The 21019-nt window shown below is 36.0% G+C and overlaps 1 protein-coding gene across 2 annotated transcripts; it reads right to left on the bottom strand.

The window, feature by feature from the left end:
- Positions 1-70: 70 nt before the first annotated feature.
- On the bottom strand, positions 71-20643 carry l(2)k05819 (transmembrane protein 94-like protein l(2)k05819). 2 transcript variants are annotated; one of them, XM_089697685.1, is made up of 27 exons: positions 20424-20643; positions 19715-19971; positions 19136-19243; positions 18488-18636; positions 17965-18117; positions 17386-17594; positions 16874-17093; positions 16444-16647; positions 15723-15907; positions 14758-14881; positions 14401-14535; positions 14029-14174; positions 13517-13647; positions 11245-11321; positions 10840-11036; positions 9597-9698; positions 8055-8187; positions 7386-7547; positions 6013-6141; positions 5732-5811; positions 5402-5525; positions 4090-4212; positions 2934-3101; positions 1159-1435; positions 772-865; positions 387-557; positions 71-257 (listed from the first exon to the last, which is right to left on the bottom strand). In XM_089697685.1, the coding sequence occupies exons 1-27, from the start codon at positions 20534-20536 to the stop codon at positions 185-187; spliced, it is 4044 nt and encodes a 1347-aa protein (XP_089553811.1). In that variant the 5' UTR covers positions 20537-20643; the 3' UTR covers positions 71-184. The 2 variants fall into 2 exon arrangements, with proteins under 2 accessions (XP_089553811.1, XP_089553812.1); XM_089697686.1 differs by lacking the exon at positions 9597-9698.
- Positions 20644-21019: the final 376 nt, after the last annotated feature.

The following is a 21019-nucleotide window of genomic DNA, read 5'->3' as shown; positions in this document are numbered from 1 at the left end:
ACTTCATTTCACACTTTTATTGAAAAAATTGGCAGCTTAATAGGACTGTTTGAATAAGTTAAGTACAAAATAAAAAATTACTGTCTCGTTTATTTCTTAAATAATATTAGTTACGTCGTTTTATCATTAAAATTATATTTAATAGTAAAATTTAAGCGTAATTGACTAGAAGAAGAATCGCTCGTTAGAACGGCGAATTCATTCCTAATTTTGTGCCGAAGTCTAGTCGAGCACGACGCTGATTGCGTTCATCCACTCTGAAATGCAAACATTCTCTAATTAATAAGTTAAGACAGACACTGCCTTGAAAAAACAATTTTCCAAATTTAAAAACGTCCAATTTTAAAAGTACCCTCCTAGAACTTCCAACCTTTCCCCATACTCACTTGATCTCCTGGTACTTGATAAGTTCGTTCAACAAGAGCACGAGTATAGGCGATATCGCATAACCGGCCCATAGTGGTGCGGGCACGTAGTATTGCGGACACGCCCATAAATCGCACGCACCGTAGCGCTTGCGCAGCAGTGCGGTACTGAACGCGGTTTGGAGTATCACCCTGTATAGTAATGGATGTTGTAAGATGTGAACATCTTTTAATATACTTAAATCAAATTTATGCCAATTTTTACAATTACATATTACTAAATTAAATTTATAGTTTAACGACGAACACAAAATATAAATAGTGCAGAAGGGCTTTCCAGCTATTAGATAATCAATAGTTTACATCGATTTAGAACTTCAGAAAATTGAAACAGTCGAATACTTACAAAACTATAACCGCCACGGACCAAACCCTGTTTGACCAGAAACCTCTCTGCCACAGAGAGGAATGTCGGTGTATAAACGACAATGATATGATAACTGAAATATATTAATATGTAAGTAAAAAGATCTAAATTCTTAAAATACACTTCACAATTCCCTAAAATGGTTGAATTAAAAATCACAATAGATTTCTGCCTATTCTAATTATTATTAAGAAATATTCTGGATGCTATGAATGGATTTGATTTTCTAATAAAATAGCGCTATAAATATATATCTAGACTTAAACACAATCATACATTTACCCAGTACGCATAAAATTTCGCTTAAAGCTACTCAATCTATCTGTGCACTTGCAAAAAGAATAACAAAAAAACATTACCACTTACTTAAATGCAAAGTAACCAGCGCGAGCGTGATATGCTGCGCCAGGTAGAACCCATCATAAAATATATCTCCCCACCCGTGCCAACTTCGCAGCGTCAAGTCATGTTCCGCCGTGAAGTTGGCCACATTCACCGGATATACAAGCCAACAGTCAGTCGCATTCGTCACTTCCGCTATTTGCTGACAGAAACTGCGCAACGTGAACCCGTATAGCACTAGTATTGAGATCACGGACGGTAGGAATTTGCACGCGTAACACCAGAACACGAATACCGCCATCTGTTGGGAGATTTGAGTTAATTTTTTATTTTGAAAAATTTTGAAGGAAGGAATAAGTTCGTTCTGATGAGAAAGATAATAGTTGTGCCAAAATCGGTGGTAGCGTTGTTGATTTCGATGATGCTGATAAGGATGATGATGACAAAGATTTTACTAAGAATTATATGCTGTAACAGTATCTTTCGATGTCGTTTCAGCCTAAATGATGATGCTGATAAGGATGACGATGCAGATAATAGTTAAGCTGTAATAATTATTATGGTAGGTTCGATGTCGTTTCAGCCTTTTCGGGACATTGGTCTTCCCAAAGGTTTCTATAATCGATCACCAGCAGCCCGACTCCAGCAGCTCCCTGTCACTTTGGACGTCCACTATTGGACATAGCCTCCCCATATATTTCTGTGGAGGAAGGAAGGTGGAATTCCTCCATCGAAAAAGGGAGGATCCTCGACCAGTCAACTCGACTGGCCGGCCGTTAAGGCCCCGATGTTGTCGGAAAGTTATAAAGGGTGTAATCGTTAGTGTGCACAAGCGATTATTCCGTAACTATTGCAGATATCAAAAAACTTTAACCTGATATCGAAAATACTTAACCTAATGAGTAAATTGGCCATAATAAATTTAGTAGCGAAAACATTTCGCTTACGCGATACAGAGCGAGGTGTCGCTACAATTTCCATTACCGATCACCAAGCTGAGCTGACTTTAACTAGGTCATCTGCTGCTTCGATGATTCTTGTTGATCTTGTTTGATAACACGTTTTGATGAACACTTGTCGTCAAACACTGTATGAGCTGCTGAGTTGATATGATACATACACTCCTTTATTTGATAAATTGATAGTTTGATGTAAAACCAGCTTTTGATCACTACTATTGTTGATTAATATAAACTAGTGATGATAATATGATATGATTTGATAGTTGATATAGCGCATACACCCCGAGCGCTTTACACGAGCCGCGAGCGCAGACTGATTCGTAAAGATGATGTTTTTACGGTAATGTAATAGGATCGTGCAAATCGCTGACTCAGGATGTACGGCTAGCCCGTACCAAGAAGCTTATATCTAATACACTGGAGATTTCAGTATGAACATTAACTTGTAACAAGAAAATATGACGTTGAATGACGCCTGTATGTTTTTTTATCCCTTTCACACCTAGGTAGTTAGTTAGGTGTGAATGGGATAAAAAAACATACAGGCGTCATTCAAGGTCATATTTTCTTATTACAAGTTAATGTTCATACTGAAATCTCCAGTGTATCTATATATATAAAACTCAAAGGTGACTGATATAGTGATCTATCAACGCACAGCCCAAACCACTGGACGTATCGGGCTGAAATTTGGCATGCAGGTAGATGTTAGGACGAAGGCATCCGCTAAGAAAGGATTTCCCGAAATTCTTGCGGGAACGGGGAAAAACTGGGATGCACGTACAAAGTCGTGGGCGGAAGCTAGTTAGATATAAGCTTCTTGGCCCGTACAAACACCTTGGCAGTGAGGGCTCTCGGCGGGCGCGTGGCGGCGCGCTGCATGACGTGTCGGTGCGCGGGCGCGAACGCGAGCGCGGCGGCCAGCAGCGGCACGCCCGCCGCGCTGCTCCACACCGCGCCGCCCGTGCTCAGCGCGAGCGGCAGGAACGCGTACAGCGACGACACCTAAACACATTTTTTGAAGTGAAAACTTCTTTAGCGGCGTTGAGCACTTTTTCTGTAATGGGTATAAAATCTTAAACTCGCGCCAGGACACGTGACCTGATCGAAAAAGCGTAAGACGGATACCATTCCAAAATATCAAACATGCTCAACGTTAATAATCAAGTTTTCACTTCTGCCGGCACTCCCGGAGTGCAACCCGTCTTTTTTTTTATATACAAGACTAGCTGCGCCCTGCGGTTTTACCCGCATTGCTTCATTTCTATTGGTCTTAATGAGATGATATATAGCCTATAGCTATAGCCAGCTTCCTCGATAAATGGGCTATCTAACACCGAGAGAATTTTTCAAATCGGACGAGTAGTTCCTGAGATTAGCGCGTTCAAACAAACACTCTTCAGCTTTATTACATTAAGTATAGATAGACATTAGACCACAGACCCATCTGATGGAAACCGGTGACGCGGTCTATGGTGGTAAATATAATTTGGATATCATTCCGGTGAATGAAGTTATAAAGACACGGAATAAGAAATCTTAATACATACAAAATTAATAGACAAAATACTTAGAGCGTATACGCACTATGCGGGTAGCCGCATTGCGGGTAGCCGTCCAGCTGACCGCAAGCACAATTATGTACGTAATATTCATTTCTATGCGCACTTTGCGGTCTGCGGTAGCCGCATCGCAGTGCGCATAGAAATGAATATTACGTACATAATTGTGCTTGCGGTCAGCCGGACGGCTACCCGCATAGTGCGTATACGCTCTTATAAGGGGCGTAAAATTGGCCAATGGCCAGTTAAGGTTACCACGAAATTTCTAAAAAAATTATTGAATACTACAGGGGCTAATATATGAACATCCACAAAACCAACAAGCAAGATAAGAAGCCTGAAAATAATAAATATTGTAGAAAATTTGTATTCATCACTGTATCGTATCACTCAACTTAAAAAAATAACTTAAAAAATGTTCATCCACGTACCTGCAACAGCGATATAAAACAAGCGCTACAGATCCAGAACTGCGTGCAATTCCACAAGCACGCGGTGAAGTGACGCGACATTGTGATCAGCGCGAATAGAGACACGTCCGTCTCGCGCGCCATCTGGTTTGAAAATGATCGAATGGAATATTCTCCTATACTATGCGAGGGTAGTTTGCTATTTGAACTAAGTGCTTAGTTTGAAAAAAACAGATCAAAAGAACTTTTTTATGATAATAACTAATATATGTCTGAACTCTGAATAGTCGAAACTCAATTTTAAATATACAGATTGTTATGACATGGTTGTTTAAATATCTGTTAGCTAGGGGAAAAGGTTGGAAAAAAGATGTGGAAGTACAATATATAAGAGATAATTTAAGGTTTTACAAAATTTAGGACGAAATAATTGTCGAGACACATTTAAAATGAAATTCATTTATAATAAATAAGCTATATGTTATTGCATTGAAGATGAATTTAAATAATGCCTTACACAAATATTTCAATAGGTTATATGTAAATATCCTTAGTATACCAAAACTATACTATTTACAGTTGATTTAATAAATACCATACCTGAGAACTGCAGTAGTTGGTGAAAGAATTGTGTTGCCATTTATTTTTCAACTTTAAAGGCGGCATGCGAGGAAATGTATAAGGTAAGATAGGCATAGATAACATAAATGGAGCAGATATTCTTCGAATCGAAGTATACTGGTAAGCAAAAGTTACATATACATATATGGAGTATTGAATATGGTTATTATAGCCAATACTAATGCTATAGTATCAGGTTAAATTAAAAAGCATTAGGCATTGGAAATAAGCAGGACAAGAGCAATTTATTACAAGTATATTTCAGTGAACCAATCCATTATTACATGTTTTTTAAAGATTTTATTTACTTTCTCAATTGACACCCAGGAGTCAAATCAGACAGTAATATTTAAATATAATTCAACTTTTTTAATCGTCTTTCTCCAAAATGTTATTTTAAAGAAAGACGATTAGGTTCATTTCCCTATTCTTTAAATCAGATATTCATATACATAATATAAATGTGACATATAACGATATCAATATCTCCTAGGAATTGAAAAGTGCCATAAACTACAGGAAGAAGCATATTATTTTATTGATTTTCAAGACACATAATCCTCAATTGGTAACTGGGGTCTACCGTCTAACACGTTTATCAAACATTTTATCTTTTTGAAATTTGACTCCATATAAACATTAGCTAAATCTCATAAGTACTCTTTATTCGTCAAAACTGTCTTACTTAAAGTCAATATAAAGATAACCTTACCGACAAAGAACACGGCAGTGAATTCAAAGCTCGAGCCAAATCTATTGGTCCGATGCAGTCTTGCGGTATTTTGTATGGAGGCAACTTCTGACATAGTACTGGATATAGCGGCTCTACTGCAACGCTATAACAAATATATTCACGCTTTATGTACAAAGCAATACCCGAGGAATAATTCCACGTTTCATAGTTCGTTAATCAGACTATTAATATGATTGACAGTTAAAAAATGGATGGAGACATTTGCGTCGAACTTTATTGAATAAGTAAAGCTATATTTTTATACGGAAATTAAATCTAGAAGTAACATTTTCGTACAGAATATCTCACCTTGCATCAGCTTGCATAAATATTTCCATATTCAGACAATTAGCAGCTGATCCCATTACGCAAACCACTTCACCGTAATCCTGGAAGTTTTACATAAGTATAAGTAACATTGAGAAATTTTTTGACTAAAAGTTAACTGTTTCAAAAAAAAAACAGGGCATCTATTGGACATGAATTCACCTAAAAACGTCCAGTACATACTGTCCAGTATAGTAGATATATTTAAATATTATTAATGAAAATAATACTAGGATACTTTTTTCTATTTCTTAATAACTTACCTGCATAATTTGTATCATTGTTTGTACAGACCGCGGAGTGCAGTCGGTGAATAGAGAGACAAGTAAAGGCACATTGTCAACTTGTTCTATGTGAGGACGAATATTTTCAATGCCACGAGGTAATTTGGCCTGTAAATAGAATTAAACATAATTTTAACCAAAAGGAGATATGTTGGTGTTTATAATAATATTTCAGAAATAATGGAGAAGTTGTAAAAAGAATATTATGTTTTGTCTAGCTTAGAAAAAATACCATTTACTATCTGGTTTTGTGACCAGAGCAAAGTCGTTTTAAAGCATTTTCAAACATTTTTGTTTTTCAAAGAAAGAAAGTCTCGACTTTAATATCTGCTAACTTGTATTACTTGCTATTATATGTCATTAAAAACATCCGAGGATGCTTTTTTTTTTTTTATGTTAACTCCAACAAAAGAGCGGGCGACTCACTTCCTGGAAGCTCGCCGCCGCCCATGAACGTTCGCATTGTCAGAGACTTTACGAACGCTTTGTTGGCTTTTTAGGAATTTGTAGGCTTTCTTCTTGAAGGTGGCCAAGTCAAAGTGATTAGGAAACACCGAAGCAGGTAACTTATTCCACAACAGCGTGGTTCTCGGTAAGAAGTGTCTCGAGAATCGCACTGTAGACGAGCGCCACGCATCCAGGTGGTGTGGATGGTACTTCAGTTTGTGTCGTGCAGTGCGGTTGTGGAATTGCGCGGATGGTATTAGTCCAAAAAGCTCGTCAGAAAACTCTCCATTGTATATCCGATAAAATACGCACAGCGATGCAACATCACGCCGCAGTGCAAGCGGATCCAGCCGATCGGTGAGCTCGGGTCGGTTGACGATTCGAGAGGCTCGACGTTGAAGGCGGTCAAAAGGAAGTAGCTGGTATTGGGGTGCTCCAGCCCAGAGATGAGAACAGTATTCCATATGTGGCCTAACTTGGGCCTTGTAAAGTTGTAGGCGATGAGCTGGCGTGAAATACTGTCTCGCTCTTGCGAGCACCCCTAGCTTCTTTGAGGCTAGTTTAGCCTTGTCTTCCAGATGACCCCTGAACTGAACGTCGCTCGCAATGTCAACCCCGAGGATTCCGATACAAGGCGTGGGCTTAAGGAGAGTGTTTTGAAATTGGGGCGCAACGTCAAAAGGCTTCTTTTTCGCGGTGAAAGCGCAGACTTGTGTTTTTGAGGGGTTGAACTCGACTAAGTTACTCTGCCCCCGTATCGAGATTTCATCGAGCGATTTCTCAATTTTTGACACAAGTTCCTTTCTGTGCTGGTCCAATAGGATGCTATTGAATTTTACCACAGACCATCAGGAAACGGACACAAACCTAAAGAACAGCTAATACAATCCTACTGGAACACTCACCCGGTTGCTCATATCGAAATGCAGTGGAGCAGAATGGTCAGTAGAGTCGGTAAGACAGGATAGTGACCGGCACGCGTCTCCCGGCGACTCGGTGCCTTCTTCCCCGTCTAGTACAGAGTCCGTAGACATCCTCCCTCCGGGGATACTGTTGCGTTCTAGGTGCTAGAACAACCCGGGTTCATACCGGTTTAGGTTATGATCCGTGTGGGTAGGCATCGATGTTTAAGGGTATATTGATATTTTTATGGATGAGAGAAAAATGGTTTATATGTAAAGATCTTCAGTTATATAGACAAAAGAGTTTCACATTGAAAATGTAGCAAATTGTATTTAACAATGTCTGAAGTACAGTCCATAATTTGAATACAAATGACATCGAGGAATAATATTAAAATTTTTGCTGTAAAAGTATGTATAATGACCGATGCCTAGCCACTAATCACACTGGAGATTTTTATGTGAATGTACTTGTTTTTTATAAGTTGGAATTATGTGCAAGAAATAAGACACACGCCTGTGAAGTTATAAATCCAATCAGTCAAAATATTTTACTATAGGGTATAATTATTATACAATGGTAAAAATATTTACAATTTTTGAATAGTCTATTACAAAGCTACTTTAGGGTATCAAAAATCTTTCAATTTTAAACAATTTTTGTATGCTTACCTTTAAAGCGTTTTGTGCTGTTATAGAATTTCTATTCTTCTTGATTTCATTGTCAAACTTGACCGTGCCTTGTTCCAAGTTTATGGCTCCCGGTGCCGACATGGATAACACTTTGGAATTCGCCATATTACCGCTGCACAACAGATAATTTAGAAAAAAAAAAATTAAATTTTCATACAAACTCAGGTTATATTGCTTTAGGCGATAAAATATGGTGCATGCGACATGCGATTCCAAAACCCGGGAGCTGAAGTAATTTCCCGCCAAACTTACGACAGCCTTCTTAACTCAAAAAAAATAAAAATACAGAAATTCAAGCCTGTGATATCGTTACTTAGGTTTGAGAAGGAGTTTAATAAAGCAATTGAACAAATAAATGAGCACCAACTTTAGCTTTGTCATTAAGTTTGCCGGGAAAAAATTGTTAGTAATTTCCGTTTATACCATGTAGAACGGATTAATCACCTATTTATTTTTCATTAATTGGCCTAATAATTATAACTAGCATTAGCCCGTTTTGAAGCAAACCATAACCTGACCTATTGTATGATGACATTGTTCCAGGTACCCAAGCTTAAAACCATGCATTTGTATCTATTGATATAATAGATACTTGATTAGCTATAGTGTGTCGTGTTTAAGTGATTTGTTTGTGTTTGCTGTGTGTTAGAGAAAGCTAACAAAACAACTAGAAATTATTTTGCTTATGATTAATTTATTAAATTGTTTATTATAAATAAGACATAAGCAAGTTGCAAATAATATTAAAAAGAGATAAAGAACTCAGTGGGCGTAAAGCGATGTAGCGGATGATATCTACAAAACGAGTGAAATAAATGAAAAATATTAGAAAAGCACCTGCGATATGTCACATCTCTAATAAAATTAAAGAGTAAAAGCATCAAGGCTTGTCCTAGATATCTTATAATATAGTAAAGTAAGTAAATAATAAAGGCCATCATAAACAGAAATTAAAATTTAGCTTCGTCTTCACGTGCAAATGATTTATCGAAAAAAAACGCGCCAGATTATACAATAGACTAAATACAGACATAAAGAAAAAAAGAGATAATTTTTTGCTGCATGTTTCGTATTCATGATTTAAAACAATTTTAGAGCAACCCGCCAACCTGCACTTGGCTAGCGTGGTGGATTACGGCCTGATCCCTTACGGGAGGCCCGTGTCGGGCAGTGGAAACATACTGGGTTGATGATGATGATGATGATGTGAAAATTACATTGTTGCTAAACAAATGTTTACTACGAATACGGGAGTTAACGAAATACCATTTCTAAAAAAAGACGGGTTGCACTCCGGGAGTGCCGGCAGAAGTGAAAACTTGATTATTAACGTTGAGCATGTTTGATATTTTGGAATGGTATCCGTCTTACGCTTTTTCGATCAGGTCACGTGTCCTGCCGCGAGTTTAAGATTTTATACCCATTACAGAAAAAGTGCTCAACGCCGCTAAAGAAGTTTACACTTCAATAATTCGTCCGCGATAGAGATGTAACACATCGCAGTTGTCTAGCGAGACGAACCTATGCGCAAAGGCGTCGCCCGTATCGGGCCTAGTGAGTTGCGTTGCGGTGTTAGGGCGCTCGCGGGACAACGTTTGGGACGACAGCGGCGAGCTCGGCTTGCTGTTAACGGTTTGTTTCAGAATCTTAGATAGTTAACTTTTACCCTTTTAAAATTTTAGGATCCACCCAAGTGTGTGAAGGTAATTAAAAACATTAAGGGAGCAAAAATACATTCTAATGCTTTTTTAAATAGGCTGAATATGCTTTTTCTGCCTACCACTAGGCAGAAAAGTAAAAATTGGCATAATTTGTATATTTTAAATTTTTGGCAAATTCTATCTAAAATAAATACATTACTGGAAAGTTCTAAACATTAATATGAGTCTAGTTATTCATGTTGTAAAATGTCTTTGAAACATTCATACAATCTATAATAATCTATACACAGGTATATATCCTCTTTTTCTATTGTAGAAATCTTGATATTACTTGAAGTTTAAAGGGTATAAGCATTCACGTCATCATTGTTAAAGATTTAACATAGATGTTACAAAAAACCAAATTAAAAAAAAATTAGACACCATCGAAACACATGCAAAATTCAAATAACATAACTGGGACATATTAGCCAGCTATCTTCTAATACAAAAAATAAAACAGTATTAAAATTAAATGGAGTCCTAAAACATTATCTATGACTAGAAATAAAATAGTGTAGTTTTACTGGTAAAAGGATCACAACATCAACTATTTTTCAGGACCTAAAAAAAATCGCAGTTGCTCAGAAAAAATTATAATCAGAAGACTTGTAAAGTGTTGTGTTCGTGAATTCAAACCAATTGTTAGTATCAAACGTGAACGATGTTTTATCCTTGCCACAGATTATGTAATTATTTCATTTTATATTATGTTATGAGCTCCCCTTAAAAAATCGATGACAAATCTTTGACATTTTTAAATTTGTTTTCATGTCATTAAAACATGCTTGATTCCAGTGGTGTTATTACGACCATAATAGTCTGCTATATATCCGATGAAAAGTGCTTGTTAAAGCTACACACAAAATATGTACAAATCATAAATTGAATAGAGGAGAATCTAGAGAAAAATTGATAAGTTTTTAAGGTCCATCGTCGTTTTACGAAACATTTTACTTGCGTTATATCAAAGTCTTAGTTAAAAATTTTAAATTCGACTCAGTCAAAACATTAATCTAACCCTATAAATGACTTCCAAATTTTCCAGGATACCACTAGGTTACCTCAACGGCTGGCTCATGAGCGATATATGGCAGTTCCAACCAGACTCCAGCCCCATTTTTTCACTAAAAACCCTCGATCTGAGTTCATTTTCTTTGCTGAAGTGAACGAATCGTATACACGCACGCTCCAAACGCTCTATAAGTTCCACCATGTCACTTTGCGCTTGGTACTGCATTGTCACCATTCCTATGAACACCTGGAAATTGTATTTCCTTATATTTTATTATAAGCAGAAAAGATAGAGAAAACAGTATATTAAACAAAAGGGCGGCTTTATAAAAGGCAGACATTTTTTGGTTCAAAGATATAGGCATTTTTTCTAAATAAATGACAACTTTCAAGCTTCATATGGAAATTAATCTTTCAAATATTATTTCATTATAAAATAATTATTGTACTTATACCTGATTACATTGCAGATCGAAAAAACCATCAACGTCATTAACATCTTCATCTGTCACTTCGTTAAAGAGCAAAGAATCTGAAAAAGAATTGATCGATATCGTGAAAATTTCAATACATTGGTATATATGATATTCTGTTATTGCACATTGCACTATGAAGGTGTGTGCTTGAATTCTACGTGCATGTGACAGTGCGTGTTTTGTATTTCTGTTTTTGGTACGTACATATGCGCATGTATGCGTATACGTGTCCGTGGGTGCGTGCATGTTAAGCTATTGCATAGCTTCTATCGCGGGCCTTGAGCGCGGGGACCGAATCCAGAAATTCCGTAACGAAAAAACCTCACGCTCCCCACTCCGACGGGCACGGAGGTGTGGCTTGAAGGCATGCTATGCAATAGCTTTACCGCGGCAGTCCCCGAGTGCCATACGTCTTTTTTTTACGTACACTCACCGGCACGGAATCTTGGCCACTGCAAATTTTTGCGTAAAATAACACTATTTATTTTCTACTACAAAATTCAATAAAAATTTAATCAAAATTAGTTTCTTTAATGTTTTTACTAACTTTTAGTAATCATTGGAAGTTTATAAGAAGTACTACCGCGTAGATATGAATTAAACAAGAATTTACGCTTTTCCTGTGAAATTTAAATGATTTCTTAAAAAATGCATAAAAATTAGAAAGAACGTTTCCATAAAAAAAAATTGAACTTTTTAATATAGGGTGTTTCCTTCTCTTGCCTTAAACACTGTTTGCATCCAGTCTGGCATACAATAGAAGACATTTTTGATGTCCACTTAAGCTATAGTGTACCAAACGGCCCCAGCTGTATTTCTAAGCTCATCTAACATTGGTGCTGGTTTGAAATCGAACTTTATGTTTCTTTTAAGCATGTCCCAGATGTGTTCTATTGGATTAAGATCCGGGCTACGAGCTGGCCACTCCAATTTTTCAATAATAACCTCTTGAAGGTACTCTTATACGCGTCGTACGACACGCGGACGTGCGTTATAGTGTATTAGTAGCAAATTTTCTTCACTGATAAACCTGTAATAGGGCTGAACATGTTTCTGGAGAATTTCCTCGATGTACCTGATCAAATTTAAGCCATTATCTACGATAACTAACTCCGTGCGAGCATCGGAACTTATACCTCCCCATACCATTTTTGACCCTCCATGAAAAATGGCAGTTTGAGTGTGGTGATGGGTGAAAACCTCTCTTCTCGTCTTCTCTATACTGACTCTTGGCTATCAGAAGCTCGTAAAGTGCCTTAGCAGTCATCTGTGAACACTTCACGAGCGCACTGGCTGTGGGTCCAGTTTTCATATTCTCGTGCAAAACGAAGACGTGCTTCTCTGTGATGTCTGAGGAGTTCTGGACGGCATGCTGGTCTGCAAACCTTCAAATTAACTTCCTTCATTAGTCTTCTCATCGATTGCACACTCACATTTATTATCCTGGTGTTTTAGAGTCGGTGGCGTATCTCATAAACTGTCAGAAAGCCATTTTTGAGTATCTCTAGAACAATAAACGGGTCTTCTCGAGCTGATGTGCACCTCACACCTTCATTTTCTGGTCTGCACGTGGAGCTGCCAGTCTCCTGGTATCTTCTCCATGTAAAGTGCATCGCTGAACGTGGTACGTACTGTACATTAGGTACTTTATGTTGCGGCAGTCATTGGTCTAACATTGTGATGGCCTGAGCAGGTTGTTCAGATGTTAACGGCATTTTTTATTGTTTGTTATGATCATTGACAATAGTACAATAATAACAATATCTTAAAACGGCATAAACGTTATCGAAAAAAGTTTAAAACGAACAATTCGTAACTTTGGCTTAACCGCACAAATCACAAATTTCGAGTAACTCTTAAAAAGTGGTAAAAGATAATTCTCTAACTTAATGATTTCTTACCTAAAAATTAAACAAATAATAAGTTAACATATCTGCATACAAAAAAACCGTGAAAAACACTTCAAACTTTTTTTATCGGCAAATTTGTAAGTGGCCAAGATTCCGTGCCGGTGAGTTGTGCGTGCACGTTTACGTATATGTGCCTGTGTGTCTATGTATGTATTTATACATGTGTGTGTGTGCATACATTACCAGTAGAATGGAAGTGTAAAGGTGCATCATGCTAGTGCTGTTCTCGCGCGCGGCTATAAGCTGGTAGTTCGAGGTATGTGCGTGCATATTTACGTATATGTGTGTGTTTGTGCATTATAACTTTATAAGTGATTTTTATGTATGTATGTATACATTACCAGTAGAGTGAAAGTGTAGTGCGGGCGCATCGTGCCAGCGCTGTTCACGTGGAGCATATAGCGCGCGGCTGTCAGCTGGTAGTTCAAGGTATGTGCGCGCTAGTGTTGATGTTATACCGCGGGTTAGCGGTCTGTATGGAATAAGGAGGAAAATTATGTTTTTTTTTTATTTGGTTAGTAGTTGATTTTATACCGCCATTAGCGGCCTGTAACAATTATGTATTTTAATGTAATTATTTATGAAATTGAAATTTGGAATTTCATTATCAAATCATGATCATAACAAGCACTAGTTCTTTCCTGGATTTCGTTTGGCAGACATTTTTTTTGCAAATTTTTCAAATTTCGCGTGTTTACTCTTATTCCCGCTTGGAATGGAGCAATATAACAGATACATCAAACTAAATATTAAAATTCGTCCAGCCATTCTTGAGTTATAAATAAAACAAAATTTCCTTTATTTTAAAATATTATGTTTCAAATTTCGAATATATTTAAAATTATTCACTTACTTGTACGCAAATGCAGTACAATAAGCAGTCAGTGAGTTCCTCTGGTAGAAATCGATGATTTTCTTGCGATCCGATGGCGATATTGGGGTTAGATCTTTCCCATTCCAGTAGTCTACACACGAATCCAGTACTATGTCTGCTGTACCCTGTATAATAAAAATACAAAAAAAATGCGTCGTAAATAAAGCGCCATAAGATTGATTTTACCCTAGCAAAAATAACATCACTAAAAAAATAACCTGAAAAGGGTAGAAGTATTCAAAATTAAAAAAATAAGGTTTAATATTCTCATTCTATTGTTCTCAGATAAACAAGAGGAAACGTATCTTATCATTAAAAAAAAGTATTTTTTATCTATATATTCCCACAAACCTGCGTCAACATTTGCAGCTGATTCGCCTGATCCTTCACTATGACAGCCAGCATGTGCGGTAAGGGCACTTTCACACGCGTGCTCAAGTGCAAAGAACGCACGAAGCGTGTCTCGCGCCTTATCGTGTCTGCTTGCTATAACAATGGAGTAAAAATTGATGTAATTTCTACATCGAATATATCGGATCTAATCGTTAAGTGTGCATAGGCGATTATTCCGTAACTATTACAGATATCAAAAAAACTTTAAACTGATATCGAAAGTACTTTACCTAATGAGTAAAATGATTACATTACATTACATATTAAAAAAATACATTACGACGTTCATTAGATAATCTTAAAAAGTATAATTACCAAGTGCCTAAAAACCGCTAAACATTCTTGCACAAGGTACGCGTCTGCTACAGCATCGGTGAAGCCAATTTGTTTCGCTAGCTCACAGAGACATCTGCGATTTGTTACGGGCACCAAATCTTCACTGAAAATAATATAATATTTTTGACGTGACAACGTCTTATAATTCGATATAGCCGGCTGCACGCACGAAAAAACATGACTCATGCGGCGTTACCTCGCTCTGAGGCGTTCCGTGTAAGACTTGAAGTGCAAGCGAGAGCGCGAAAAGAGCGACAAAGAAGCATAATCGGACGTTGTCACGTTCAACTATCGTCAGTAAACCGACTTCACAGACAACTAATTTTTTTCATTAAAATGTGAAAATTGAACTTGTTTCATAAAACATACACAAGCCAAGATGGAATTTAATTGGCTTTTGAGACGGTGTACATGATATTTTTATTTATTTAATTAAATATTAGATGGTACTGCTTTTTTATATTTTTAACAAAGCTCTTACAATAATATTCACAAATTTCGGTTTAAAAAAAATCCATTTAAAATTAATATTTTTTGTATTTGTGTATGGGTACAAACGCGTGCGTGCGTGTCTGTCTATAGTATGCGTGCGTGTAGCACTGCGTGGGTATGTATGGGTGCGCGCGCGCGTATGTGTGATGGGGTGTGTGTGTGCATGTATACACACAATATGACTGATTGGTTGGCTTGGTTGGTAGTGATCCTGCCTTCCAAGCGTGGGTTCGATTCCCACCCGGGGCAAATATTTGTGTGATGAACATAGATGTTTGCTCCGTGTCTGAGTGTTAATTATCTATATAAGTATTTATTTAAAATTAGATATGTATGTTTATCAGCCATCTGGTTTCCATAACACAAGCGAAAGCTTAGTATGGGTTCAGATCGTGCCGTGTGTGAAAATTGTCCCGAAATATTTATATTTAATAATTTATATATTTATATACCTGTACTGCGCCTCGCACGTGAGGTGCGCGCAGAAGTGCGCGTAGGTGTGCGTGTGCGCGGGCGCGCACGTGTTGAGCAGCGCCGCGAGACCGAGCGGCTTGAGCCGCGCCAGGTGCTGCCGCCAGCGCTGCTCGTCGAACTCCACGCGGAACGGCGCGTTCTGGTCGTGCGTCAGGTCCAGCACCTACAATGAGACGGGATTTTTAAAGCTATTTTTGAAAAAAAAATTGGTTGTCTGTAAAGTCGGTTTACTGACGACAGTTGAACGTGACAACGTCTGATTGTGCTTCTTTGTCGTTCGTTCCGCGCTCTCGCTTGCACTTCAAACCTTACGGAACGCCTCAGAGCGAGGTAACGCCGCATGAGTCATGTTTTTTCGTGCGTGCAGCCGGCTCTATCGAATTATAAGACGCTGTCGCGTCAAAGAAAAATTAATGCGGATTTTCAACCTTAAACACGCTTTTTAAGCTTCACCTGTAAGTTTGTTTTGTATGATTCCAGACTCGTTTAGACATAATTTTGACTCACTTTAATCGGACAGATTTAATTCAAACTTCGGACCCTTATCATGGATCGGTGACAATACAATAATATCCTGAGTTTAAGCATGTTTTTTAGTTTATTAAAATATATTAATATTAATTATTCAATTCCAAATTTGGTGCATTTTCCTTCAACTCGACCTAAAATAAAAACAACATTATAAAAAGCAAGTAATACCTCAACAATAGTAGATGGCTCCGTATTTGGTTTGCTATCTGCCGCCTGATCAAGCGTGGTTTGGCTTTGGTGGCCCATAGATCCAACTAAGCTGGTTTTGCTCGAGTTATTCGACGCTGGGCTTGAGTTGCGAAGGAAGAACACTTTCTCTGCTGTAGGATTAGGCCATGATAATATGCCTTTTTTGTCCACACAACATAATGCCTAAAATTTAAGCAGTTTTTAATTTATAACAACAATTAAGGTGACTCGGGAAACTTTAAAATTTAAAGTGTTTCCTATTATTCGTATTTCTCTTTCATAAAGAATAACAATAAAATCAGAATCGAATAAATAAAGTTTTTTCATTATGTTATTTATTTATTCTGTAGATACAAGAAACATATAGATAGAGCTTTATAACAATTTGGAGTCTTTTTATTAAACTTACCGATAATGATCCCAGAACATGTACAATATTTGCCGTTCTAGTGACCATATCTTCTCTACCAATCAGGATATTGAAGAACGTTTTACTCAACGTTTTTATACTCTGTGGCTTAAGATTAGATTCACTGAGCGCTTTAATCAGAGGATCGCTTGCGTCTTCTGATATGGAGCACGATTTGGGACGGGTGTACTTTTGGCGCACTTCTGACAACGATTTGAATCTGGAATTTGAATTTTGAATTTAGATTTATTGTTCAATCTGTCCAGAAACACGCCAATTGTAGGAAAAAAAATGGTAGCTACACGAAAAAAATATATATTCAGCATTTGAATAAGGAAATCTAGGTCTAATTTGAATACGCAATAATATCAATTGTAGAAAGAAGCTCTTGTAGAAATTTAATACGAAAAATTTATCTTTTTGGAAGCCATTTTTTGTAAAAAAGGAAGTCATACAATCGATTTCATGACACACCGTTCAAGTTAACTCATGTCCATTCTAGATAAACTTACCTAGCTAGTCCATAGCAATTCAACGACACCCATGCGATAGGAAAAATAATTTGTAACAAGGGCAAAGACGCAGCGATCGTTTGTAAGAAGTATATCTCCGTCCAATGAGCGACGCCGGGCAAGTGGTATATATGGCGGAAGAAACTTGCCACTACCATGAGGATAATTACGAGCGGTAATACTATGCCTTCCATCACTTTTACTGTGCACTGTAATGATATTACATACATATTAATTAATTAATAATTGAATTGCATTCTATACACTATACAGTTAGTTAATGTATGAAAGAAACATTTGAGTTGAACAAATAAAATACTAGTTACCACATTAAAGTTATTTATAGTTTGTGCTCAATGTTTGTCTACTTTCCCAGGTAATTGCGTTCGATTTATGCAAGTATATTTTCAATTTTCTGTAAATATAGCCAAGAAATTTGTAAGTTTTTAGTCTCAAATAAAAATAAACTATGACCTCGGAATATTTCACTAATTTTATTGGTAAGTAAACAATATTCTGTGCTTTAATTCAACAAAGATATTGCATTAACTAATTATATTGAACTTGGAGCTAACTCACCAAGTACCTCTGTTTCTCAAACACTGTGACAGGTCTTGTAGTAGAATGTTCTAGAACAAGTTTCAAATTCTTCAAGTATGGAGTTTCACACATTTTGTATGCTCTGTTTGGGTGAGGTGTTCGGGATCTTGGCACATTGGAGTTTTCTTTTACCTGTAAGAATATGAGAAAGTTTATATTTTACAAGAAATTAATGTGATAGATATCAAATTATTAGATTGCGGCAGAAACTTAATGTTGTTATTTCGTTTCTTCTTGCATAACATGAAAAAGGCATATAATTATGAATAAGAATTGTTTTTGATTAGTTTCTGCATTTACATTTGACATGTTTAATTAAGATTCAAAAAAATATAATGCACAATGTATAAACTAATGTTTGCAGTTTGTACATCAGGGAAGCTTCATTTTTCTTTAATGACATATTATGCTTAATATTTATAAGTTAAAACACAAGAAAATACGCAATTATACAGATAGCCAATTATAATTTCTTTTTAATTTAATTTAATTTTGTAAACACCTGGGACCCTGGCGTAAATATTTGGCCAAAGAACATCTCAGGATCATCAGCCTGCAGCCCCTGGCAGTGACCAGGCACCTCTTGACCTGGTCGGAGAACTATTATATCACCTTCCACTAGTAAAGCCCATGGAAGATTCACTATTGTACCTAGAATATGTCATAAAGATGAGAATATGTACTTGTTTGTATAATAAAGCTTATTATTTTTAAATATAAATATATACTACTTGTCATCTTCATACATTTTAAATGCTACATAGCCTTTTATATTTTACTAGCCCTCCGCCCGCGGCGTCGCCCGCGTTTTCAAAGAAATACCTGTATAGTTCCTGTTCACTTGGGATTTTCAGGATAAAACCAATCCTATGTGTTAATCCAAGTTACCCTCTGTATTTGTGCTATATTTCATTCTAATCGGTTCAGTAGTATTTGCGTGAAAGAGTAACAAACACACATACACATCCTCACAAACTTTCGTATTTACATAGGATTAGTAGGATTTGCCTTTGGTAAAATATTATCTTTACAATTAAATCAGTTACAATTATAGAAAAAAAATGTAATTTATATCAAATATGTATAAATCCAAGTTCTATGATCAAAAGTTTTATTTTTGTATAAAATCAAATAGACGTTATAAGCTTACCATCTCTGTATGTCCACTGCAGAATGACACAAGGTGAGAAAGGTGCACATAAATGTGGGTAAAACTCTTCTTTCCACTTACATGACTCTATTGCTTCATTTAATGTATCTGGAATAGAATGATTATACTTGTCATAGTCTTTGATACCAAGTATATTGTTAAATACCCATGTAAATAACATGTTAAATGGATAAGAAGTATTTTTACATACATTACATTGATAAAATAAATATAAGTTCTTTTGAGAATAAGCAATAAATACTATAGCTACACATATTTTAAGAGATATGTTTAGTTTTGATCAGTGAGATACATTGATTGTGAGATATAGTGATTTATATTACTAAAAACATGTGTGCGTGTACTAGTGTACACACGTAAGAAGTGAAACTTCTTTATGACCTTAATTTTCAAAAAAAATTTACTATATGCAACTTTACAGAAATACGTCGAATCACTCGTGGTAGGGATAAGAAAAAGATGGCGCGTAACGGAAAAATGTCACGCGTAACGAAAAAATGTTACACTAAATTTTTTTCCAACCCCGATAAAGAAGTTTCACTTCAAAAAATAACTTACCAAGTACTTTAGCTACTCTATGAGGTATCTCGTTCCTGTGTAAATATTCTTCATTCAAGGCCACCAAAAAGTTAATTACAAGTATAAAAAACAAAAACAATGCCTCCCACAATAAGTCTCCTTGTGCCAAAATAGTTCCTCCAATTAAATAAGTTAGAACTAAACATACTATATTAATTATTGTGACGGTATATGCAACTCCTGACAATAAAACTTTCTCCGAGGCAAATGATATGATGTTACGTATGATGTCAAACCTGTAATTTTTAATTAATATTATTTGATGTCCATTTTAAAGCACTGCATTTTAAAAATAAAAATAATAGCATAATTCATTCTCGTTGGGGCTTGTAAAATTATCAGTCTGTAATCGAATAAATAGAATACATATATACAAAAAGATACTTTTAAAGGTGTGTTTTTCAGATTTATCATTATAATCATATTATATATTTTACTATTATATGCATGCTCAAAATCTTTAAAACTCTGTTGGAAATATGCGATAATGAGCTAGCATATGATCGGAAAGGCCTATACGAGCGGTCCTGTTTAAATTTTTCGATATATGTAATAAAGACCAGTACTTAGATGTTTAAATTCAATAGTACCTATATGTTCCAGCGTAAATTATTCGTAAGATCTAAAAGTTCTTCACAACCTACTTCTACTTCATATAATAAAAACTTTATATTATATAATATTTTACCCGATTGGATTTTTTTGTTTGTGTTCCTTTATTACTGCTTGAATATCATCTCGCAATTTTGTTAGTGCTTTTTTTGTAGAATACCCAAGTATCTGCTCATTAGGATCTCCCATTTTTAACTATTAAATCACATAATTATTTGCTATTTCTAAAATTTATTAATACAAAAATATTGTAAATCCTCAAAAACAGTAAACACAGGAGAATGATGACAATGACATTGACCACAGGACATTGACAAAAGCAGTAGATTGAAATACCTTTAAGTTTAAAAATGTATGAGAGAGAATTGGACCATATTCTATTAATTTTTTATCACATTTTTTACAATTAATACTATATCATAAGATAAACTGTAGATATAGATTTTAGTATATTTTGTTTAAAAAAATATCAGCGTGTGCCGTTTATACAGGTAATGTTCAGATAATAAATAATTGATAACTAATAACTGTGTTGATAGCCGAGTGTTGAACGTTTTTTTGGTGTTACCAATGCGATGGTGCGAAGCACAGTATAAAGTTATATTGAAATATATTTACAGTTATATTGAAATATATTATTGTATTATTGTATGGTTAATAAAAAAACCACGC

The sequence above is a fragment of the Colias philodice genome, chromosome 8 (genome assembly GCF_061535455.1).
Source record: "Colias philodice isolate Cphi_HAF_F1 chromosome 8, ilColPhil1 Martin Lab GWU primary, whole genome shotgun sequence".
In the NCBI taxonomy this organism is placed as follows: Eukaryota; Metazoa; Arthropoda; class Insecta; order Lepidoptera; family Pieridae; genus Colias; species Colias philodice.
The sequence above is the reverse complement of the archived record's forward strand: the minus strand, read 5'-3'. Positions and strand labels throughout refer to the sequence as shown.